This window comes from Mastigoproctus giganteus, unplaced genomic scaffold, assembly GCF_048544385.1.
Source record: "Mastigoproctus giganteus isolate SK-2022 unplaced genomic scaffold, ASM4854438v1 scaffold_15, whole genome shotgun sequence".
NCBI classification, from domain to species: Eukaryota; Metazoa; Arthropoda; class Arachnida; order Uropygi; family Thelyphonidae; genus Mastigoproctus; species Mastigoproctus giganteus.
Window position 1 is genome coordinate 8,319,591 of NW_028328292.1, and position 26,280 is coordinate 8,345,870.

The 26,280-nt window shown below is 40.0% G+C and overlaps 1 protein-coding gene across 1 annotated transcript in view; it reads left to right on the forward strand.

Annotated features, from left to right (window-relative positions):
• The window catches only part of LOC150074939 (ATP-binding cassette sub-family C member 5-like), a gene marked incomplete at its 3' end in the record, with an annotated part of 377,014 nt that overhangs the window by 12,763 nt on the left and 337,971 nt on the right, over positions 1–26,280 (forward strand). Inside the window, 1 exon segment of the mRNA XM_090389388.1 lies at positions 22,681–22,930. Coding sequence (XP_090245514.1) covers positions 22,761–22,930 — 170 coding nt within the window.

Consider the following 26,280-nt stretch of genomic DNA (forward strand, 5'->3'; position numbering starts at 1 on the left):
AAAAAAAAAAAAAATTCCTGAGTTACCCTGAGAGAGAGAGAGAGAGAGGGAGAGGGAGGACCCTTGGTGTGCCAAGTCCATACTCACCAGACGTGAGCTCCTGGAGTAATATTTGTGAGATGCCAGTGACAGGTGTCTAATCTTGTAATAAAGCTTTGGTTTCGTCAGTTAAATGTGAGCAACTGACAAAATGCAGATTCAAGTTGCATCTGCCAGATGCCATACTAGCATTGATGTTTCACTCTGGGAATGAGTGACCTTGAAAATTCAAAAAAATATATATCATTCATTATTATTATAAATAAAAAAAACTTTCTCCTTTATGGGATTTTTTTCTACCCTGTGATGGATACTGGCACCAGTGCATGGGATAGTTGGTTATGTCTGGTTACTTTTATTATTATTACAGTTGGTCAAGGAACTTTCTTACCGTCTTACAGGTATTCAGGACTGGACTTTCTAGAGTTCAATGTAAGTGCTCTCTGCGAGGCTTATTGCTGCTAGGTCCTTATGGAGTTTCTTTGGCACCACATCGGTGGTTGGTATGGTGATTGGGATGGTCATTACTTGTTCCATATGCCAGATTTCTTCAATTTCCTGTCTTAGGAGTGTGTACTCCTGATCTTTTCCTCATAGGTTTTCTGGAGGTTGCTGGTGTTGGCCACTGCTTGTCGATCAGGTAGGTAGCCATTTCCTTCTTGTCGATGAGGCTTATGTTTACTTTTTTTTGTTCGGGGTCTTCTTGTCCGTTATTATGGCACTGACCCAGTTTAAGTTGTAGTCTCTAGTATGACTTGAGGTTCATACTTTTAATATGGTACGCTTTCTTGATCATCTGGTATTTTTGTGATAGCTTCTGATGTATTATCCTGGTGACTTGGTTTTGTCTACTTTGTCTGGGTGATCATCCTGCATCCCATGGTGATGTGCTGATTGTTTCTGGGGACAGGTGACATCATCAACTTATGCCATTTGTCACTCTGGTGGTTCTTGGTGATGTGTATCCTGTAGTTTTTGGTGTTGATTACCTGGTCTTGGATGGTGAGCATGAATCCTTTGGTCTTGGGAAGACCCTCCAAATCATGAGCCATGTGTTGGAAGCCATCTTATCCATGTAGCTTTCATTGCAATCATTATAGTGTCTGTCATGGAGTGCCTTCTTTGCCCATCTTTTATTTTTTTTACTTCTGTCTGTATGAGTGGAGTTTTGTTGTTAAAGTTGAAGGTATGTGTCATGTAATTAACTTTCTTATAGCTTAGTAGATTGGTGCTGTGTTTTAATCATCTTCTCTTGTGTGATGAGGTCAGCCAAACACCTCCCTCTTTCTTTTCAGGCAGTGGTCAGTCTTTCGATGGTCAGCTTTGGATAGTGTTGGTGACTCTTGGTCATCATTACTGTGGTTGATCTCTAAATCTCCTCTAGCTCAGTGTTGGTCTAATCTATGATCCTGAACGAGTGAATTAGTACAGGGACTGTGTAGGTGTTTATGGCTCTGACCATATTCCTGCCATTCAGCTTTTATTTTACCAGGCTCCTCAGTCTTTGAAGGTATTTCTCAGTAGGGAGGACCTTGATCTCGTAGTGTTGTAACTGGAGTGCCTGCATGATTCCCAGATATTTGTAGGTCTCTCCCTATGTCACTTTAATCTTTTCTCCTGTTTTCAGCAGGTAGTTTCGGCTGACTGGATTTTCCTGATGCATTCCATGGGTGTAGCTACTCAGTGATCTAGAGTAACTGTTGGACTTGATTCTTGATTGCTACATAGAGTTTGATGTTATCCATGTATGTCAAGTGAGAGAGAGTGTGTAGATTCTTTCTCCCTTTGTTTAGGGTATATCCTTACTTGCTGTTATTGAGCATGGTGGACAGTGGGTTGAGTGCTAGACAGAACCACAGGGGGCTCGGGCCATCTCCATGGAAGATTCCTCTTATGATTGGAATCGGTCTGGTTGTGATGTTCTCGACCTTGACAATAGTTCTCCATTTCACCATGGTTGCTTCAAGGAAGTTTTTCAGTGTCAAGTAGACTTTGTAGATCTTCAGCGTCTATGGCAGCTAGCTATGGGGCATGGAGTCAAAGCACATGCAGCAGCCGATGTAGGCTGTGTACAGGTTGCGGGGTTTTTGTAGGCTTTTCCAATAACTGCCATGTCATTTAGTCCTTGCGTCCTTTGCTTATCTGCTTAAAACCCTTCTGCTGCTGTTCAGCCATGATGTTCTGGCTCTCCAAGTGGTATGATATCATCTTAGTTATGCAGCTGGTCAGGAACTTGTACATTTTTCGGGAGACAGGTGATTGGTCTGTACTTCACCAAGTTTGTGGTGCCTTAGTTCTTTAGCCTTGAGGTAGGTGATTCCTTGAGTCAGAGACTGTGGAATTGTGTTAGGTTGTCTTATTAAATGGGTGAACTGCTTCATTAAGTGCCTGTGTGTGTGTGTGTGTGTCAGCTGAATTTCTTGCACTTTTTGCATTGCATATGTTATCTGTTCCCAGGGTTCACCAGTTGTGGGACTTCCTGATTGACTGTTGTACTTCTTCCTCCTGAATCTCTCATTTTGTTATCTCTTTTATATTTTTGATTTTCTTCCATTCTAGATCTATCCAGGGGGCTCGGCTGTTATGGCTTACTTTGTTGCTTCACAGGTTGCCCCAGAACTCCTTGAGTGTTTTCTGGTTGATGGCTCTGTTGCCTTCCTTCTCCTCTTGTTCAGTTTTCCTCTAGAAGGCTGTCTGGTTTTCATCAGATATCCAGTTGTCTGTTTTACTCTGGGCACTCTCTCTGTAACCGTGAAGTCTTGCTGAGTGCCAACAGTTGTTTTCTTTGGGTGTCAAGGTATTCTTTGATTCTCTGATTATTGGTCTCATGTGTACTAGTGATGTTGTCTTTCTTGAGGATGATCTTCACATTTCTGATCAGCTCTTACTTTGGTTACTCCCTTGGTACTGGGTCAGTTGGTCTAGCTTTGCTGTTATTTCTTCTATCTTCTACTCTATCTTTCTTTCCCAGGCTGGTGGTTCCTTGTCTTTGTGTGTTTTGTTCACTGTTGGTCTCTGGTGTCTTCCATTCGTCCTGGTGGCTGCTACAGTGGCAGAGTAAACGGCTGTGCGGATGGTGTCTAGTGTTACTCTTTTATTGTTGAGTTAATCTGGTATTATTTGTCAATTGAGGTGGTGTGTGACTTGCCACAGGATTCGGTTGGATCCTTCTCTGGTATGTGTGTCTTTGTGGGATCCATTCTTTTGAATTTTGCTAAGGCATTCTTCCACCCTTCTATTCTGTATATTACAAACTCATCAGTTTCTACTTCTGCTGCTCTGGGTTGTAGTTCTTGTAATTGTTGTGCTTCCTCCTCCAGTTCTGGTTCAGTTGTCTGTATTCTTTGTTCTTTGTTGCTCACATCCTGCTTGGTTTTTTTTTTTTTTTTTTTTTTCTTCTTCCAATATTGCAAGAGCTATCAGGTTCTTTGTGATGATGATCTATCTGTAGTTTACTATTAACTGTTCGGGAACCGTTCCAACCACCTGGTGTGTAATTTCCTGTACATTGTCATGTTGGTCTCTAGCTTCATTACTCCATAGTATGTTCACATGATGAACATATTCGTTTTGATGCTTCACTTTTTGTGTTGGCTTTTTCTTTCTTCCTGGGTGGTCACTAGGAAGGGCAAGTTATCCAGGGAAGATCTTGTGCTTCCCTGGATGGTCTTGCCATTCCATTGTAGTAGCCATATGAGGGACAGTACCACTTGTTCCACTGTCTTCCTCAGGAGACTGTCTCCAACTTTTCGAACCAAATACTTTGCCTATGACCTGAATGCTAGTGACTTTATCCTGTGCCTTACTTGATGCAGTATGTTCAGTATTTCTACTTCTCATCTTCATCAAGCTGTGGAGGTGGATCTGTTTAGCTTTGGCTATTGCATCCAGTGGTGGGTGATAGTTTTAGGGAGCAACACCACATGGTGTCACTCACTCTCTGCCTCAGCCATCACTTTAAACTTTGGGGAAGTGTCTGATGAGGCAACTTTTGCAATTTTTTTCCCTTCATTTCGGGATTCAAAGTAGAGTCCATCACATTGGTGGTATGGCATCATGTCCACTGGGCTAATAATGCTGCTTATTATTATATTGATTTATCTTCCCTTTAATTTAATTTAATTTTTTTTTGTGATTGGAGATTAACAACACATAGGGTGCTAGGCCTGAATGTGTTTTAATATACAGGGTGTCTCAAAAATATTGGTACAAATGTTTAGGGGAGGTGGGTAACATCTAAAGGAATGTGAATCGCATAGGAACCCATAACCGGAAACGTCACCGTAAGTTGGTACACAGCACTGTTCATCAGTTCGCGAGAGGGAAAATTTCTGGTTTACTCATTCAAGCAGTAGTCGCCACATGAAGAGCATGCATCAATATACGACTGTGAGCTGGCAGACATGCACCTAGTGTATGGATTAGCAGAGGGCCCACAGGTGTGTGCCCCATGTGGAACAACATCGCTTCGCAATAAATGTGTGGGCAGGTATGGTCGGTGACTGCTTAGTCGGCCCATATCTGTTACCATCCCGCACAAACTCCGCTAAATATCGGATCTTTCTTGAACAAGTTCTACCAGGGTTACTTGACGATGTTCCAGCAAATGTGAGACAACATTTGGTTTCAACATGACAGGGTGCCTGCCCATTATGGAAGGTGTGTTCATGACCATTTGAACAGGCGTTTTGGGCATCGATGGATTGGCTGTGGTGGACCTGTTGCCTGGCCCCATGCTCACCTGATTTATCAAGCCTTGATTTCTTTCTGTGGGGCCCTTCAAATATATTGTGTATGAATCGCCTGCGGAGACGGAAATGGATCTCGTGGCGAGACTTGTCTGCACTGCTGCTACTGTCAAAGAAACTCCAGTTGTGTTCGACTGTGTCCACCAATCCATGCTGCGTCGATGTTACGCATGCATCGCGTCACATGGAGGAACCTTCGAGCATCTATTGTAACATCATGAAATGCATCCATCTCATACTCCATTGTTAATATTATGTCAAATAAATGTTTGCCACTAATTACTGTCTTGTGTCATTTCTGCTTCTTGTGCCTCTGCTACTACTTTTCCGTGATGTTTCCGGTTATGGGTTCCTATGCGATTCACATTCCTTTAGATGTTACCTACCTCCCTTAAACATTTGTACCAATATTTTTGAGACACCCTGTATATATATATATATATATATATATATATATTTTTTTTTTTTTTTTATTATTTTTTATTTTATTTATTTTTTTTTTTAAGTGAGTTTAGCAAATCATAGTATATCACAATTTCATGATTTTTCCCCCACAACATTTGGGATATCTCTCTCTCGTGATTGTTTTTCTTTTTCTTTTTGCGTTGGGATTCAAACTCTGGTCTCCATCGCATTGGTGTTCCATAGTGTTATCACTGGGCTAATTGCACATCTTATAATAATAATAACCCCCCTTTTTCTCCATTATGGGTCCCTCCCATGATGGGTATTGGTGTGAGTTACATGGGGTGGTCGGTTGTGTCCAGTTACTATTATTATTGGTATTATTATTTATTAATTATTATATTTTTATAATAATGATAATAAGGAGCATGATTAGCCCAGTGTTTATGAGGCCAGACCACAAATATCGTGGACAAAGAAAAAAAAAAGTCAGACTGTCTCCTACAGATGAGAGTGGAATAAGTGGAGCTGTCTCCCATTTGGCTACCACAACTGAAGGGCAAGACCACCTAGGAGAGAAGTAAAAGCCAATGCACGAAGTAGCTCATTGAAATTAATATGTTCCTCATGCGAGCATATTGCGAGGTAACCAATTTAGAGACTGATGTGACAATTTACAGGATGAAACTACACACCAAATGGTTGGAACAGTTCCCGACTGTTCAGGTCGTGGAACAGCAAACAGCAGACCAGAGATGGTCCATTGTCATGAAGAACCTGATAGCTCCTGTAATCTTGAAAAATATCGAGCAAGAAGTGTGACCAACTACAAAGAACAAAGAATGCAAGGCTAACCAAACCAAAGGTAGAGGAGGAACAAACAGCAAATACTACAAAAACTATTTGTAGTAATAATACAGCAAGAACTACAACCCAGTGCAGCCAAAGTGGAGAGAGAGATGAAGCTGCAGTAACCAGAATGGAAGAAGGCCCTAACAAAATTCAAGGGAATACTGTAGATTCCACAAAGACCCTTGCCTTACTGAAACAGACCCCCCAGTAAATCCTGTGGCAGGTTACAGACCACCTCAATTGGCAAATAATAATGGGTATTACTGTATACAGTAATCCGGTATTATTCGCCATATACAGTACAGGTCTGGAGGCCTCACTTTAGGAAGAATGTAGATCTGCTGAAATGGGTGCAGAGAAGGGCAACCAGATTGGTGAAGGGAACAAAAGGGAAGGGTGCTCTTACCTAGAAAGGCTTCAGTTTTGCAAATTGGACCGTCTTGAGACCAGGCACTTGCTGGGAGATATGATTGAGGTGTTTAAAGCTTTGAATTGAGTAAGCTGAATGTTAGTGGTATTCTTCCACTTTTTTGAGACTATACGCATGAGAGGGCATAAATTTAAGTTGAGGAAGGATGGTTGCAAGATACATGTGATTGTTATTTGGTTTTTAGGAGCATTAGCAACTAAGGCCATATTGCTCCGGGATATGCGGTGGTCATTCCCTGACCTTTCCGCATCCTCCGTATTTGGTGGTGGTGGGATCGAACCCCGGTCTAATCAAGAAGCGTGTGTTACACACTGCTGCTCCTTCCCACCTGGCTACGGAGGCGCCCAGATACATGTGAAAAAACCACCCGCTAGCTGAAGTTTGCCTTCAGCTAGCAGGTGGTTGATTGTTGGAACAGGCTTCCATCTGTTGTTGTGGAAGTGGATGGGTTGAATAAATTCAAGGAAGAACTAGACAAATTCTTGGAGGGTATGGATGGATTTTTTTTTTGGCTGATGCTATATAAGCTTGCTTTCTTGCATCATTTGCTATTACTACTACAACTACCTCAGCAACAACAAAGTAACACTAGATGCCATACCTATAGCCATTTACTGTGCCACTGTAGCAGACATCAAGATGAATGGAAGAGAAACTAGAGACCAACAGAAAACAAAATGCAAAGACCAGAAATCACTAGCTTGGGAAATAAGGCTCCAGCAGAAGATAGAAGAGATAAGAGTGATGATAGGCCAACTGACCCAGACCAACAGAATAACATAAGTAAGAAGTTGAGCAGAAAAGTGAAGACCATCCTCAAGAAAGAAACCATCCACATCACACGAGACCTACTGTATAATCAGAGGATCAAAGAGTACCTTAACACTCAAGCAGAAACTCGTGGCACTCAGAAAGAGACTTTACCATTACAAGAAAAGTGCCCAAAGGAAAACAGACAACCAGATATTCGATAAAAATCAGAGAGCCTCATACAGGAAAATCACAGAAGAGGAGAAGGAAGGCAGTGGGCTCTCAACCAGAAGGCACTCTAGGAGTTCTGGATCAGCAAATTTAGCCCTAATGGCATAGACTTAGAATAGAAGAAAACCAAGACCATTCAAGAGATGACAGAGGGGGGAGATTTGGGGAGAACAAGTACAACAGTCGATCAGGAAGTCCCACAACTGGTGAATCCCAGGGACAGATAACATCCGCAGTTACTGGCACAAGAATTTCAGCTGCTCACACAGGCATATAGCAGAACAGTTCACCCAGATCATAAGTTACCCTGACACAATTCGAGGGTCTCTGACTCAAGGAATCGCTTATCTGAAGGCTAAGGACAAAGACACCACAAACCCAGTGATGTCTCCCAACTCTCAGAATGTATGAGATTCTGACTAGCTGCATGACCAAAAAGATGTCAGACCACTCGAAGAGCCAGAACATCATGGCTGAGCAGGAGAATGAATGTAAACAGATGAGTAAATGATGTGAGGAGCAATTGATCATTGATGTGATATTTATAGAGCAATCCTACAATCAGCTCCTACACCTGTACAAGGCCTACTTTGACTCAGTGCTTCATAGCTGGCTGATAGAAACACTGAAACTCTACAAAGTCAACTGGACACTGACACACTTCCTAGAAGAAACCATGGCAAAATGGAGGCACACCATCTAGGTCATGAACATCATGACCAGACATCACCACCGGAAGAAGAATCTTGTAGGGAGATGCCCTGTGCCCACTGTGGTTCTGTATAGCACTCAAACTCACTGTCAATCAAGCTCAACAACAGCAAGCACAGGTATATCCTAAAAGAAGGGAGAAAAAATCTGTCTACACTCTCTCACTTGATGTATGTGGATGACATTAAATTCTGTGTGATAACCGAGAATCAATGCCAATAGCTACTTTGGATAACCAAAGAGTTCAGTACTGACATAAGGATGCAGTTTGGCCTAGAAAAATACAAGATCCGTGGATTGAATCAGGGATATCCAGTCAGCTGAAACTATCAGCTAAATACTGGTGAAGAGATTGAAGCCATGACAGAGGGAGAGATCTATAAATATCTGGGATGATAATGTAGGCTCAATAGCAAGAACACAAGGTGATCAAGGCCTGCCTGACTGAAAAATACCATCAGAGACTGAGAAGCCTGCTAAAATCAAAGCTGAATGGTAGGAACATGGTCAGAGCCATAAATATATATGCAGTCCCTGTACTAATATAATCCTTCGTGATCATAGTTTGTACCAACACTGAGCCGAAGGAGATTATTAATAATGATGATGAAGAGCTGCCAACACCACCCAAAGTCGGCAATCAAGAAACTAACCATAGCTTGGAAAGATGGAGGGAGAGGCTTGACAGATCTCATTGAATTTTGAAACAACAGAAGGTGGTGATTAAGAATCTGAGAGATTCGAGGAAAACACTGTGTGAATCCCAAGCCATAAGGAAGATAGACAAACGGCGCACACTGCTCAACCCCAACAAAGGGACACCACTCAACCGGAAAGGGGGGGAGAGACGAAAGAGGCATTCCACGGCAGACACTACAGTGGCCTCCATCAAGACTACATAGATAAGATGACTTCCAATGCATGGCTCATGATTGAGAGGATCTCATCTGAGACTGAAGGAATCATGCTCACCATCCAAGCCCGGGTAATGAACACCAGAAACTACATAAAACACATAGCCAAGGACATGGAATGACAGATGACACATGTTGACTATGCCACAAGGCCCCAGAAACAATCCAGCACATCACTGCAGAATGCAGGGTTATCACCAGACGGGAATACATTCACAGACAAAACCAGGTCAACAGGATAATACATAACAGGCTAGTGCAAAAATACCAGTTGATGAAAGAAAGTATACCGTATTAGAAGTAGGAATCTCAGGCTGTACCAGAGACTCCTACTCATAAACTATACTGGGATTGTGCCATAATAACAGACAAAGCGATCCCACTCAAAAGACCAAATATAACCCTATTGACAAGAAGAAAATTGCTACCGATCTGCTCAACATAGTGGTACATAACATCAGCAAGCTCCAGAAAATCTATGAGGAAAAGATCGGGAAGTACACAGACTTAAGACAGGAAGTCAAAGAAATGTGGTCTATGGAACAAGCAATGACCATTACAATCAACCACTGGCATTGTGCCAAAGAACCTCCATAAGAACCTAGCAGCAATAGACCACACAGAGAACACTTATATGTAACTCCAGAAAGCTGTGAAAGACATGACTACCTTACACACCTGGTACCAGTACCCATTACTGGGCCGACCCGGCTAGCCGGGTGGGTAAAGTGCCTGCCTGGCAACCCAAAGGTCGCGGGTTCGATTCCCGCCTCGGGCTTGGATCAAAGTACTGCAAAAACCTTGGGAGGTGCATTATCTTTACTTTACCCATCCAGCCAGCCTGGTCAGTGGGGGAAAATTATTTTAATGTATAGAAAGATAACTAGGGGGCTCTATCCTGCTCACTTTGCTCACCAAGCCCCGCTGATGTAGATTCGAACAAGAAAACTTTCGCATCTACATCAGTCCTTTTCACTCTTTTAGCTTGTTCCATCAACTCTTCTTTGTCATCATAAATGTAGATTAAATGGCCAAATTGTGGAACATCTCTAATGGACATTAAACTCATCGTTCCTTTCACCATGGCAGTACCTCATATTCGCATCATATAAAGGCTGCTACCACCTTGAAAGTCTGTGTTTTTGGCATTAAAAGGTGAAGGGGTAAAGATTGTTGTAGACTCAAACATTTTCTTGGAAGTATCTAATTTTCCATGTTGTCTAGAGTGACCAAGCAGCGTTAAAGGTTAGTAAGTTAGAGTAATGGAAAAAAGAAAGGTGATTTTCCTTCCTGTAACTTAGTTAAATTCGTAATATTAAGTTAACAAATAATTAATGGGAATGTAAGAAAACTTTTGCAAATGAATATAACTGTAGCTTTGATAAAAACGCTCTAGAAATCACTCAGAGAATTGCTTGTTCACTATAACGCTTGGCACCTGGGGCCCAGTGGCTACTGTTAATCTATTAGTCCTTGTATCCCCCCAAGCTAGCAGTTTTCTGACCCACCTAACACTGCCTCGATAGCATCAGCAAATATTTTTGCACCTTTTCTATTTAAGTGTATCCCATCCCTGTAGAAGCAGTCTCTCCTGTTAACAAGTACAGACCAGGCTGAAAAAAATTCTATCCCTTGAGCCTTGCACAATCTTTTCAGGGCCGAATTGATCAACAAGGCTCTCATCATATACTCCCTCCTATCGTGTCTGGGCAGAATTGCAGACACTTTCAAATTCAACTGTAATTCACGGCTTTTTTTTTTCAACAGTGACCTGTACTTGTTAAGTAATTCTGTCGGTCTCCTACTCTTAATATCATTAGTGCTAACATGTATAACTATATCACCTTTTGTGCCCTTAAAAGATGCTATCCACTCTACAACGTCATCAACCTTTGCCCCTAGCAGATATACCCTGGTCCTGTTCCACCTATCCTTTTTACAACATGTTCCCTGTTTCCCTGACAATAGAGTCACCAACAACTACTAGTTCCTGTGGGACCAGCGCAATCTGCCTTGGGGGTTGCTGCTGTGTTGCTTGATGACCAAGTGCAAGCTCTGACGTTGATGTGGGCAGCTGAGAGCTTGATGGGCCCCTCAGTTTAGATCCTTCGAGGGTATCCACCCTGTCTTTCAAGCTCTCATACAGGCCCATAACAACGCTGAGTTGTCGTCTGATTTCCTTACACTCCTTGCATCGTGCACACACACACACACAAAGACATCCCCCATGGCAATATCATGTCCCGTACCCGATTGCTCCACAAACATCATGCAAGCATCCTTAAAAAAATAACTGATGAAAGAAAAGATCAACATTCAAATTATGGGTCTTGTTTAGAAATGTAGCAAAAGGGTCATTATATTAGAAGTGAATGGGAAAAATGATAACACTTTGTGAGAGTAGATTGCCAGAGTATTTATAATATAATGAACTCTTACATATTTTGTGTTTGGTAGTTGATTAGATATGCTATATGTATTTATATCTATAGAAATTACATATTTAACCCTTATTCAGAAACAATCATCTTTTATATCATTGTTTTTATGGCAAAATGGTTTTACTTACATGATTTTTATCAATGGTAAGCTACTGTTTTTCGAAAAAAATTATTTGTATTTTTAATCACTCCTGCCCTCCCTCCCTGAAATGAAAATGTCTGAATCCACACTGGAGCAATGGGTTGGCTGAACCCAGGATTTCTCTTCTATGTGATTCTATCCTGCAGCTCAGTACAGATTTTGATTTGTGGTACTTATTTTAGTAACATGTGTGTGTGTAAATTTTTTTTTGTTTCTTTTGTTGTTATAATAGGGTAAATGCTGCTTATTTTAGCATTAGCATTAGTAAAGGCATATGATGCAAGAAAGCAAGCTTATACAGCATCAGCTAAAAAAAAAAAAAAAAAACCCTTCCCATTTCACCCATCCATTCACTCCAAATGTTTGTCTAGTTCTGCCTTGAATTTATTTAAGATGTCAACTTCTACAACGACAGATAGAAGTTTGTTCCAGCAATCAACCACCTGCTAGCTAAAGGCAAATTTCTGCACATCTATTCTACAACTATCATTCCTCAATTTGAATTTGTCCCCTCAGGCAATTATTTTGAGCAAGAGGAAGAATCCCATCAGCATTGAGCATGCTCAAACCATTCAAGCCTTATACACCTCAATCAGATCACCTCACAGGTGCCTAGTCTCCAGACACTGTAATTTGCAAAACTTAAGCCTTTCTTCGTAAGATCATTGTTTCTATGGATTAACCCTTAGTTTTTCCATTCACTAATCTTGTTGCCCTTCTCTGTATTCATTCCAGCAGCTCAACATCCTTCTTAAAATGAGGCCTCCAGACCTGTATACAGTACTCAAGGTGTACCCATTGCCTTATACAAGGGTATAATCACCTCTTTATCCCTGCCAGCAAAATTCCTGTATATCATTGAAAGACTCCATGACCTACTCTTGCAGCCTGTCTGCATTGCTCAGAAAACTTCATATCTGACTGCACAATTACCCCCAGGTCCTTTTCATTCTCTGCCACTACCAGTGTAGTACCACACAGTTTATACGTTACTTTGGGGTTACTGCTTCCCATATGCAGTACTTTACATTTGTCAATGTTTTTACCTTAGGTACTACTAATTAATAATGATTAACATCATTAATTTTTAAAATTTATATATAATTATTTTGTTTTTAATGTAATATTAAAGAGTGACGGTTTTGAAGATTTTTTTTTTTTTACAGTTAATCACCCATCACCAGAATCCTGTTTTTTTTTTATGATTTTATTTGTATTTATGGTGTAATTCTCCAATTTTATTTTCATACATACTATCATCAAACAAGAAGAAGATTTTATTTACATTTTGCTCCTGGATAATTTTCAGCAGCTGTGTTCAGCATCGAGACCTGTGATTAACAAACTGTTCAAGTTCAAATCTAGACAAAGTGTAAAAATGGAGAAGTTACAGTAGCGTTCTTCAGCTGTCTCTTTTTTTTTTTTTTTTGTTGCAGCACACAAAATGGACTGTTCTCACATGTGCAGTACCATATACTATAATTCACTGCTTCTCTAAAGGACAATTGCTGATTTAAATGAGAGATACATGTACAGTATAATATGGATTTTTTAAAATCCAATAAGCCATCTCAAAATGTATTGAGAAAAGCTGATATGGTTTCAGGTGCATTTTAAATATTTTTGTGAGTGACTTGCATATCCCTGATCCCATGAATGTCGCATTGGAACAGACAAACTTTCTACTGGTGTCTGATGTCAAGCATGCAGGGATGAGTTCCCTCTGGTCCCTCCCCCAAGGACTAAAGAGTAAACCATTTTAAAAACCACAATATGAAACCAAAGATGGGACTTTGCCCCACGGTCGGGTATCACGCCCCAGGCAGGCCAGATAACAACCGGCAACACCGAAGCGTCACCGGCCACCTTCCATCGCCTGCCCTTATGGCTGACAGTTTCCTTTCTGGAACCCCAACCGGTTGTGGCTTGCACTCGTTAGTCCTTAACCATGGACCACAGTGTATCAATTCTTTCTTCTTTCATAATAGCATCTGACAGATTCCCAAATGAAACTGATAGAACATCTGTTTCTTTAACAAAGTGCTGGACAGGCCTCTAGCTGAGTGGTCAAGAGCAGGAGTGAAGTAGCACAACTGCTAAATGTGATTGATCTGCCAACCTGCACTGGACCGGCATGACGGATTATAGTCCATTTCCCCCAACATGAATTTATCTCATTACCTGTAGAATGCAGTATCTTCACTGCAGAGCTTTATGCTATTAACTTGGCCCTAGATCACATTACTCAACTTCTGATTTCTTCTGCCTTAATATACACTGACTCCCTCAGTGCTGTCTCTGCCATAAATAGCAATAGCACCTCCTCTCACCCTGTTATCAAACAAATCCATTCCAAATTACTTGTGTGCAATGAGACCAACCAAACTGTGACATTCTGCTGGATACCAGGGCATTCTGGTATAGCAGGTAATGAAAGAGCAGATCTTGCAGCCAAACAACCAGATACCAATATTTTACAGAATTGTCAAGTTCCGTACTCCGATTTCAAACATATCATTCGTAAAGCTTGTTACAATAGATGGTCACTGATCTGGAGAGGTTATCCAGGAAACAAACTATACAAAATAAAACCAGAACCAAAACTGTGGCTCTCCAGTTTCCGGAAAAATAGACGAGAAGAAACAATTTTAGGAAGGCTAAGGATTGGGCATACCCACCTCACTCACCTGTATCTATTAAATAATGACAGTGCTCCCCAATGCACATCTTGCCAAGTTCAACTGACCATTCGCCATTTGCTAGTGGACTGTCCCCACTTTCAAACCATCCGCTTAAGCATCTTTAAGTCAATTTCTAATACACAGTCATCAGTAAATTTAATGCAGATCCTGGGAGATGATCCTAATAAAAAGGAACTATTTACTTACTTAAATCAGATAGGAATATACCATAAAATATAGGTATCGTTTCATATCCACCATTAGAAAGACACAATATGGCCCCAGCAGCCTATGTGTCGTTAAACTTAACAACAACAACAACAACAACAACCAACATGAATTGTTGAGAAGGCTTCCATCCTGCAGTGGATTGATAATGGCTGCAGTTTTACATAGGTAGTAGCGGCAGCTTGCCACCTGTGACATTAGTAATGGCAAATAATGCAAGGAGGCAAACTTGTACATCATCAGCTGGAGGAAAAAAGCAAACTAACCATATCATTTGTCCATCTTTTCCAATAATAATTTACGTAATCTTTTCTTAAATTTGTTCAGACTACTTACTTCCGTGACACCAGATGGAAGTTTGTTCCAACAATCAGTTGCTCTCTGACTGAAAGCAAATTTTCACACGTTTTCCTTTTTCAATTTAAATTTGTGTCCCATTACATGTATCATCTGAGAAAGAGTAAGGATGCCATCAGCATTTAGTACACTCAATCTATTTAAAGCCTTAAACACTTCAATCAAGTCTCCTAGCACGTGCCGTGATTTTGGAAACTGCAATTTACAAAACTCTATTCTTTCTTGGTAAGGATAGCCTTTTGTGTCCTTGGCTAAACTTGTTCTTTGCACTAGTTCCAACAGATCCACATCCATCATAAAATGAGGCTTCCAGACCTGTATGATGTACTGAAGATGTGGTCTGGAAGAAATATGGTGTACTGAAAATTCCTGTATATCTCTGATAGAACTTCAAGAGCTGCCCTAGCAGCCTGACTGCACTGCTCAGAGAACCTGATTTTAAATTGCACAATGACCCAGTCTTTTTCATTCTATAGAGAATGCAAAAGACTGGGTATTTTTCATTCTCCACTGCCTTGATAGTAGTACCACCCAAATGGTATGTTATTCTGGGATTATTGCTACCATTATGCAATACCTTTCATTTTTTTTCTCAGTTATTACAAAATCATTTAACTTCCTGTCAGAATTAGGTACTATTGGTTAGGTGTTAGTATTTATCAATGTTAAATGTCATTAGCCACTTCTCATCCCTGCTGCCTAATTTTTGTCTTCTTGTATTGGTATGGCAAGTCATGGTATGACTTGATTCCTATTATTAACATGAACTAGTGCACTGTGGCAGGGTAATTCATATACCAAACTTTTCCTTTGCCCTCCCCTTGGGGAAAAAAACAAACAAACTTAGATCTATTGTTCCCAACATTTTATTCCTGTAAGAGGGTGCTACTCCACACACACACACACACACACACACACACACACACACACACACACACACACACACACACACACACACACACACACTTCATTTATTGTCAGGGGGAAAAAAAACAAAAAAAACCTGGCACAATAATCTGGCTGTGTTGGTATCAACTGTATGATACGATAACCTGGTTGAAAAATTGGGGATGAAATCATCTGCACACATACTTAAAAAATTTAATTTTTTTACTTCAGTACAGTTGTTAACTGCTGTGAAAACAGCTAAATTTCATTGTAACTGGTTTTGTGGTAGCAGATATACTCGGCGCCTCCATAGCCAGGTGGGAAGGAGCAGCAGTGTGTAACACACGCTTCTTGATTAGACCGGGGTTCGAGCCCGTCACCACCAAATACGGAGGATGCGGAAAGGTCAGGGAATGACCACCGCATATTCCCGGAGAAATATGGCCTTAGTTGCTAATGCTCCTAAAAACCAAATAACAAACAAACAAGCAGATATACTGCTTCCCAGTTAACAATAGAGCCCTATAATAAATAAATAAATCATAAGCTATTTCAGTCTAATCACCTAATTTTCTTCTGAGTTGACTGTAGAGTAAAATTCACTTATAAAAGCATCAGTACTGCCAATTTTCCATCACTCAATCAAAGATTAATTATATCCATCACTAAAAAAAAAAAAAAAAAAAATCATGTGGGCTATCACAAAAATTTTAATTTCTGTAGTCTAAAAATCCTTAGAAATGCAAAATTTCCAATTATTTTATTTACTGACATTGGGATATTTTATTCAACCCTTTAATTTATACTTTAAAAATGTTGGCAACAATATATCAATATATACTGTAATATACAATATTCAACATTAATTTTATTTTAATGTTGAATATTCTTCACTGGTAGATAAGACATAAATTGCCATTGCTAAATATACAGGGTGTTTCAAAAATGGTCAATAATTTAAAGGTGAAAAGTAAAAATTAAAATAAGCAAAGTCCCAGTGAACATCAGGCCCCAAAAATGCCCATTTTCTGTTAAGATCCACCACTGAATATGGGAGCACTAGTTTAGCAAAAAGCTGTGAATCTTTTGCTTAGGGTGGTTTTATTAAACATAAGATAATACATTTTTAATTTTTGGTTTCAACACCACAGGATTTTACATATGTTACAAAAGGTGTTCAAAATGCTGTCCTTGCATCCGTACACAGCTTTGTAGTCTTCTCTGCATTGAGTTGTGAATCCTCTCAGCCATTCCTGGGTTATTTCTGATTTGCTGAAAGGCTTCTTCAACCCGATGCTGTAATTCCTCAACTGTGTTAATGTCAGAAGTGTACACTAAGCTTATTACGTGACCCCAGATACAAAAATCCAGAGTATTTAAGTCTGGTGATCTGGGAGGCCACATTACAGACTCACCTCTACCTATCCACCGTTGACCATACCTTCTAGATAGATACTGAGTCACAACTCCAGGGGGCTCACATCTGGTGAGTATGGGCTTGGCACACCCAGGGTCCTGAGCTGGATATCATCCTTCTCTTTTTTGGTGATTCTCTTCTACTTCTCTCTCTCTCTCTTTCTGGGTAATTCAGAAATTTTTTTTTTTTTTTTTTTTTTGCCTTGCGCAGCATAAACCTCAGGCTTCCTTGCAACATATGGCTAATAATAATAATAACTCGAGCAAAATGTGTCGGTGCACCACATGATCTGGTGTTGCTGAAGTGGAACATTATCATCATCAAGGAGGTCTGGAAGAACATTCTGCAGGAACTGAAGGTACAGCTCGCCTGTTTGGCAGAAAGTGTGGTCCAATTTGACATTCTCCTAGTAGTCCTGCACAGACATTCAACAAGAAACCTTGCTGATGTCGTGACTCATGGATTGCATTAGGATTTTTGTCGGACCAAACGTGACAGTTATGAAAATTAAAAATACCATCACGAGTAAACCCATCTTTGTCAGTAAACAAAATGTTGTTTAAAAATTAGGGTTTCAGGACACACTGTTGCATCTACTGGCAGAAGTTCACTCTGGGAGGGTAGTCAGTATTGCTTAGACCTTGTACATGCTGGGTATTGTAGGAGTACAGTAATTGGCGATGTAAAATTTGTCACACACTACTATGCATTGTTTTTTGTATATAGTGATAGGGAATTCAAATTTTTAATTGAGGTAGCTAGGTAGCTCTAACGTATAATTATAGAACCAGTAATACGCTTCACTGTTTCTATTAGATAGCGTAGTATTGACATTTAATTTAATTTAATTTATTGATCTTATTAATTTAAAATATCATGCCCCAAACTAGAGCAGCAAAGCAACGGGCACAAAGTGGCAGGAGTGCTGTGACTCGGGGGAGAACTGAGGGGGGGCGATTCTCCAACGCATCACGGCCTAAAAAAATGTGCAACTTGTGAAATGTTTGCCGAACTATCTGGAATGGAACATGATATTGCCATGGGGGATATCTTTGTGTGTAAGGAGTGTAAGGAAATCAGGCAACAACTCAGCGTTGTTATGGGCCTATATGAGAGTTTGAAGGACAGGGTGGATGCCCTCGAAAGATCTAAATTGAGGGGCCCATCAGGCTCTCAGCTGCCCACATCAACGCCAGAGCTTGCACTTGGTCATCACGCAACACAGCGGCAACCCCCAAGGCAGATTGCGCTGGTCCCAAAGGAACTAGTAGTTGTTGGTGACTCTATTGTCAGGGAAACGGGGAACATCCTTTGTAAAAAGGATAGGTGGAACAGGACCAGGGTATGTCTGCCAGGGGAAAAGGTTGATGACGTAGAGCAGATATCATCTTTTAGGGGCACAAAAGGTGATATAGTTGTACACGTTGGCACTAATGATGTTAAGAGTAGGAGACCGGCAGAATTACTTAACAAGTACAGGTCACTGATGAAAAAAAGCCGTGAATTAGGGTTGAATTTGAAAGTGTCTGCAATTCTGCCCAGACACGATAGGAGGGAGTATATGATGAGAGCCTTGTCAATCAATTCGGCCCTGGAAAGATTGTGCAAGGCTCAAGGGATAGAATTTTTTTCAGCCTGGACTGTACTTTTAACAGGAGAGACTGATTCTACAGGGATGGGATACACTTAAATAGAAAGGGTGCAAGAATATTTGCTGATGCTATCGAGGCAGTGTTAGGTGGGTCGGAAAACTGATAGCTTGGGGGGATACAAGGACTAATAGTTTAACAGTAGCCGTAGGCAGAGGTGAAGGTGATTCTTGCACAACTTCTATTAGAATAAGTAGCGACCTGGAGCGAGGGGTGTTGGGGGTTTCAGGGACGGATGGCAGTCATCGTGAAACAGGTGGGTATATGGGATGTGTTAGAGTAATTAAGAATAAGAATAGGTGCATGTATACTTGCATGTATACCAATGCTAGAAGTATAGTAAATAAATTTGATGAATTTGAAGTGTTGGTCAAGACATCAAAGGCGGATATTGTTCGGATATCAGAGACGTGGTGTCACACAAATATAAGGAATGCCGAACTGGAATTTGGGGAGTACAATGTGTACAGAAAGGATAGACAGGATAGGAAGGGAGGAGGTGTTATGCTGTTAATAAAGAAAAACATAAAATCAAAAGAAGTGCATCCAGTTGATATAGATGAACAGTGCACTGTTGAGTCAGTTTGGTGTGACATAAGCACTGCGAAAGCAAAAATTAGAGTAGGAGTGTGTTATAAGCCTAATGACTTGAATGGGTACAATGAACAATTGTACAGAGAAATAGTGGGCTAGTAAATCGGAATGTCTTATAATGGGGGATTTTAACTTCCCAGATATTGACTGGAACTTGTAGGTTGGGCACTCACACACTAGTCAGACTTTTGTGGATTTATTGGATGATTGTTTTCTGCAGCAGCATGTTCGAGAGGCAACCAGAGAAAGTAATACTCTTGATCTGGTTATCAGTAGTGATCATTCATGTATTAGGAATTTGCAGATAAAAGAACCACTAGGTGGCAGTGATCACAGTGTACTGACGTGGGATTTACTTAAAGATTTAATTACCATAAGGGGTAAAGGAAAAGGGTTTTTGCTTCCGTAAAGGCGAGTACAGTGGTCTCCGACAGTTTTTAAATTCTGTACAGTGGGATCAACTGACGATGTTACCAACAGTAAATTCTAAGTGGGAAGCATTCAAGGAATTAATCGTGGAAGCTACTAAAAGGTTCATACCTATTAAGAAATATTGTTCAAGGTTTAGGCTTAAATGGTTGTCAAATGAACTAATGAGAGTCGTAACAGAGAAGAAAAATGCATGGGATGCATATAAATTATCAAGCGACTCAGAAGCCTATGGCAGATATAAGTTAATCTGTAATCAGGTCACAAAGGAGGTTTGGCAGGCGAAGGCAGATTACGAGAAATCCTTGGCAAAAGATGCTAAGAAAAACAGCAAGGATTTCTTTACTTATATAAACTCTAAAAGGAAGGAGATGAATCTGATTGGTCCACTTGACATCGATGGTTTGACTGTTGATGATCCTGCTCAGATAGCAAACAAACTGAATGAGTATTTTGCATCTACATTCACACGTGTGGAATTATTAAGGTTTGAAAATGACAGAAGGTTATCAAATTGTAGCAAGATACTTAATGATTTTGTAATAACTGAGAGCAAAGTGGAAGAGAAATTGTTGAAGTTAAACGTAAGAAAAGCACTTGGGGGTGGATGGGATCTATCCAGTTATATTAAAGGAGGCGGCAAAGCAACTAAGCAAACCCTTAGCCATAATTATGAGAGCATCCTTGGACTCAGGGGAGGTTCCCACGGACTGGAGATGTGAAAATGTATCCCCAATTCACAAAGGGGGATCGAAGGGTGACACGAGTAATTACAGACCAGTTAGTTTAACTTCTGTTCCGGGTAAAATAATGGAGTCACTGGTTAAAGATGCATTGCAGGATCATCTAGACAAGACTGCAGCAATAATTCAGACACAGCATGAGTTTGTTAAGGGAAAGTCTTGTCTGACAAATTTGATAGGATATTATGATGTGGTTACAAAGGAACTGGATGCGAAAAATAATTTTGATATCATATATTTGGATTTCAGGAAAGCTTTTGACACTGTTGCGCATGGAAGACTATTGTACAAATTGGAGCAGAATGGTATTAAGGGTAAGTTGCTACAATGGATAAAAGGATGGTTAAGTGCTAGAAGACAGAGGGTGGTAATCAATGGGTTCTGCTCTTCTTGGACTAATGTTATTAGTGGAGTCCCACAGGGTTTGGTGTTGGGTCCACTGTTGTTTTGTATATTTATCAATGATATTGATGAAGGTATATCAGGCTTAATGTCGAAGTTTGCAGATGATACAAAGGTTGGCAGGGTTGTTAATGACAGTAATGGCAGTGTGCTACTGCAACAGGATCTAGATAATTTGGGCATATGGGCTAAGAAGTGGCAACTGAAGTTTAACCTTGACAAATGCAAAGTACTACATATGGGTAGAAGTAACACCAGAGAAACGTACCAACTGTGTGGTACTACACTTAAGGTGGTAGAAAATGAAAAAGACCTGGGAGTAATTGTGCAGGCAGATATGAAGTTTTCTGAGCAATGTAGACAGGCTGCCAGGGCAGGTCATGGGGTTTTGTCAATGATATATAGGAATTTTGCTAGCAGGGAAAAGGAGGTGATTATCCCTCTGTATAAGGCAATGGTCAGGCCACGGCTTGAATACTGCGTACAGGTCTGGAGGCCTCATTTTAGGAAGGATGTAGATTTACTTGAGTGTGTACAGAGAAGGGCAACAAGATTGGTGAGGGGAATGAAGGGATCCTCTTACCAAGAGAGGCTTAAGTTCTGCAAATTGCAGTGGCTGGAGACTAGGCACCTGCGCGGTGATCTGATTGAGGTATATAAGGCCTTGAATGGGTTGAGCACGCTGAATTCTGATGGGATCCTTCCACTTGTTCAGATTACGAATCTAAGGGGGCATAAATTCAAATTAAGTAAAGACATGTAGAATAGATGTGCGGAAATTTTCCTTTAGCCAGCGGGTGGTTAATTGCTGGAACAAACTTCCATCTGTCGTTGTGGAAGTTGATAGGTTGAATAAATTTAAGGAGGAACTGGACAGGCATTTGGAGGGAATGGTGTGATTTTTTTTTTTTTTTTTTTGGCTGATGCTGCATAAGCTCATACATTTGCTTTCTTGCATCACATGCCACTACTACTACTATGACTCAGTACACGCTCTTGTAGAGCAACCCTCCTTGTCGGAACTCCTGGATTTTGTTCAAATCTTTCTAATACTTTTTCTTCAACATCAGGTGTTATGCTTCTGGACCTACCTGCTCGTACTCCATGTGGAAGCGCCCATATTCTCTAAAGCGTTGATGTACCCTGATGAATGTGCACCTGTTGGGCTGCCTTTGGTGGGGAAATGCTTGGTACAAACGCGCAGCCTCGAGTGTACTGCTGTTGGCTTTACCATACATGAAGTGCATGTCCGCATACTCTTTGTTGCTGTAACCTCTTTCCATGTTGACTCTCCTTTGACAAGTACTAGTATGCTTGCTACGTCTCAGAGCATTGAGAAGGGGGGAAGGGAGAGAATGAGCATAACCTAACTTAAACAAACAAGTCAGTGGTGCAATATCTCGAAAACGATTCACTTAAGGACCCATGTTTACTAGTCTTTTTTTTTTAATATTGTAGTCTGTACAGTTCACCTTTAAATTATTGACCATCACTTTTGAAACACCCTGAATATTGTGCAGTGCTCATTTGAATTTAATGTTAAAATATGATATATTATTAAAGAGAATAAATAGAATACAGTATTAAATATTTTATGTGTTTCCATTAAATTTGAATACTTTCTTTTAGATGATATATTAACATGAAAGGTCTGGCAACTGTTCCCCAACAAACTGCTCATTGAACAATTTTTTCTCATTAATCTGAGGATGTTTCGCAAAATAAAACCTGTTCATGATGTACCAACTCATACATGGTTATCAACAGGATCAATTGTATTACCTCACATACCACGTGATTCTGAAGAGGAATCATTTCTTAATACTACTGATGATGATGGTGAAGTCAAGGAACATGAATGGCATTGGGAGGAGACAAAGTAATATTTTCTATTTTCTCATATTCCTTTTCATTAATATTTGTTCATGACTTTTTAATTTTTTTTTTTCCCTTTTGAAAAGGGAAACATTAGTATGAGTAGTAACAAATGATGCAAGAAAGTAAGCTTATACAAGATCAGCCAAAAAAATAAATAAAAATAAAACTGCTCACCTCACCTGACCATTACTTCCAAGAATTTGTCTAGTTCTTCTGTGAATTGATTCAAACTAGCCACTCCCACAATAACAGGTGGAAGTTAGTTCCAACAATGAACCACCTGATGGCTGGCTGAAGGCAAACTTTGCACATCTACCATGCAACCATACTTCAATTTGAATTTGTCATCATGTGTGTAATCTCAGCAAGAGGAAGAATTCTATCAGCATTGAGCTTGCTAAATCCATTAAAAGCCTTAAACACCTCAATCAGAACACCTCGCAGGTGCCTAGTCTCCAGATGCTGCAGTTCTCAACACTGAAGCCTTTCTTGGTAAGAACACCCTTTTTTTTTTACTTCTCCTTTAGCAGTCTTATTGCCCTTCTTAATGCCCATTTACCAGCAGATATACATCCTTCCTAAAATGAGGCTTCCAAACCTGTATACTCAAAATGCAACATAACAAAGGGATAATCACCTCCTTATCCCTGCTAGAAAAGTTCCTATATATCAATGACACAGCCCTATGAGCTGTCCTGGCAGCTTTTGTGTACTGCTCTGAAAACTTCATATCTGACTGCACAATTACAACCAACTTTTTTTTTATTTTCCTCTACAGTGTTTCTCAACCTGTGTGCCAGGAGTGTGCTGCAGAAAATGCAAATTAAAAAAAATTAATAAATCCAAGTTTTATAATAAAAATGAATTCAAACAAAAGTTTTGTTTATTTACGCTGCGCTGATCCGAGTGCCTTCCGATGGGCAATGTGATATCGTGTTTTGATTCCTAGTACTAGATCTGTTTACCTATGCTACACAAATAATAAGTGTTTTATTAAATATACCCAACAAAAAATAACCTCCCATTTGCAAATATATGAGTATAGTAGTGATTGTAGTGTGTGTGTGCAGCAAAATTTTAGCATTTTTAAAAGTGTGCCGCAGCAACGAAAAGGTTGAGAAACACTTTTCCACTATGCTGAGTGTAGTACCACACAGTTCATAGGTTAAACTGGTATTACTGCTACTACCCATATGCAGTACCTTGCATTTCTCAATGTTAAATTTCAATAATCCATTCTGATCCCATTGGCCCAATTTTTCTAGATCTTGTTGCAGTAACTTATCTTGATTACTGTCATTAACCATCCTGCCAACCTTTGTCTCATCTGCAAAACTTAGACATTAAACCTGATATACCTTCATCAATATCATTAATGAATATTGAAAACAACAATGGGCCGAGCACTGAACCCTGGGAAACTTCACTAATAATGTTAGTACTAGAAACACTGTACTAGTGGGAAAGACAGAGAGTGGTTATCAATGAAGAGCAGTGCCCATTGATAACCACTCTGTCTTCTCCCACTCAATCATCCCTTTATTCAAAGCACTAACATGTTCTTAATGCCATATTGCTCCAGTTTGTACTGCACATTTTATGTGCAACAGTATCAAAAGCTTTCTTGAAATCCAAGTATATGATATCAGAATTATTTTTTGCATCTAGTTCCTTTGTTACTGCATCATATTATCCAGTCAGATTGGTCAGACAAGACTGCCCCTTAACAAATTGATACAGTGATTGCAGTATAATTTCATCCCTGTCTAGATGGTCCTACATTACTTCTTTTTCCATTGACTCCATTATTTTCTCGGGAACACACATTAAGCTAACAGGTCTGTAATTATTCATGTCATCTTTTGATCTCCCTTTGTGAATTGTGGATTAAATTTGCTCATATCCAGTCCATAGGGACCTCCCCTGAATCCAATGATGCTCTCATAATTATGGCTGAGGGTTTGCTTACCTCCTTTGCTGCCTTCCTTAATATAATTGGATAGATTTCATTGACCCCAGGTGCTTTTTCATGTCCATCCTCAACAATTGATCTGATTATCAGCAGTGATTATTCGTACATTAAGAATTTGCAGATAAAGGAACCACTAGGTGGCAGTGATCACAGTGTACTGATGTGGGATCTACTTAAAGATATAATCACCATCAAGGGTAAAGGGAAAGGTTTTTGCTTCTGTAAAGATGACTACAGTGGTCTCAGACAGTTTTTAAATTCTGTATAGTGGGACCAACTGATGATTTTTGCCAACAGCAAATTCTAAGTGGAAAGCATTCAAGAAATCAATTGTGGAAGTTACTAGACTTTTCATACCGATTAAGAAATATTGTTTAAGGTTTTGGCATAAATGGATGTCAGATGAACTAATGAGACTCGTGGCAGAGAAGAAAAATGAATGGGATGCATATAAATTATCAGGTGACACAGAAGCCTATGGCAGATGTAAGCTAGTCTGTAATCAAGTCACAAAGGAGATTAGGCAATTGAAGGCAGATTACAAGAAATCTTTGGCAAAGGATGCTAAGAAAAACAGCAAGGACTTCTTTACTTTTATAAACTCTAAAAGGAAGGGGATGAATCAAATCTGATTGGTCCACTTAATATTGATGGTTCGACTGTTGATGATCCTGCTCAGAAAGCTGATAATCTAAATGGGTATTTTTCATCTAAGTGGAGAGCAAAGTAGAGGAGAAATTGTTGAAGTTAAACATAAGAAAGGCACCTGCAGTTGATGGGATCTATCCAGTTGTATTAAAGGAGGCGACAAAGGAACTAAACAAACTCTTAGCCATAATTATGAGAGCATCCTTGGGCTCAGGGAAGTCCCCATGGACTGTAGATGTGAAATGAATCTCCAATTCACAAAGGCGGATCAAAGGGTGACACAAGTAATTACAGACCTGTTAGTTTGACTTTTGTTCCAGGGAAAATAATGGAGTCACTGGTTAAAGAAGCATTGCAGGATCAGCTAGACAAGACTGCTGCAATAATTCAGACACATCATGGGTTTAAGGGAAAGTCTTGTCTGACAAATTTGATTAGATACTATGATGTGGTTACAAAGGAACTAGATGCAAAAAATAATTTTGATGTCATATACTTTGATTTCAGGAAAGCTTTTGACACTGTTGCGCATGGAAGATTACTGTACAAATTGGAGCAGTATGGTATTAAGGGTAAGTTGCTACAATGGATAAAAGGGTGGTTGAGTGGGAGAAGACAGAGTGGTAATCAATAGACACTGTTCTTTGCGGATTACTGTTATTAGTGGAGTCCCACAGGGTTCGGTGTTGGGCCCACTGTTCTTTTGTATATTTATCAATGATATTAATGAA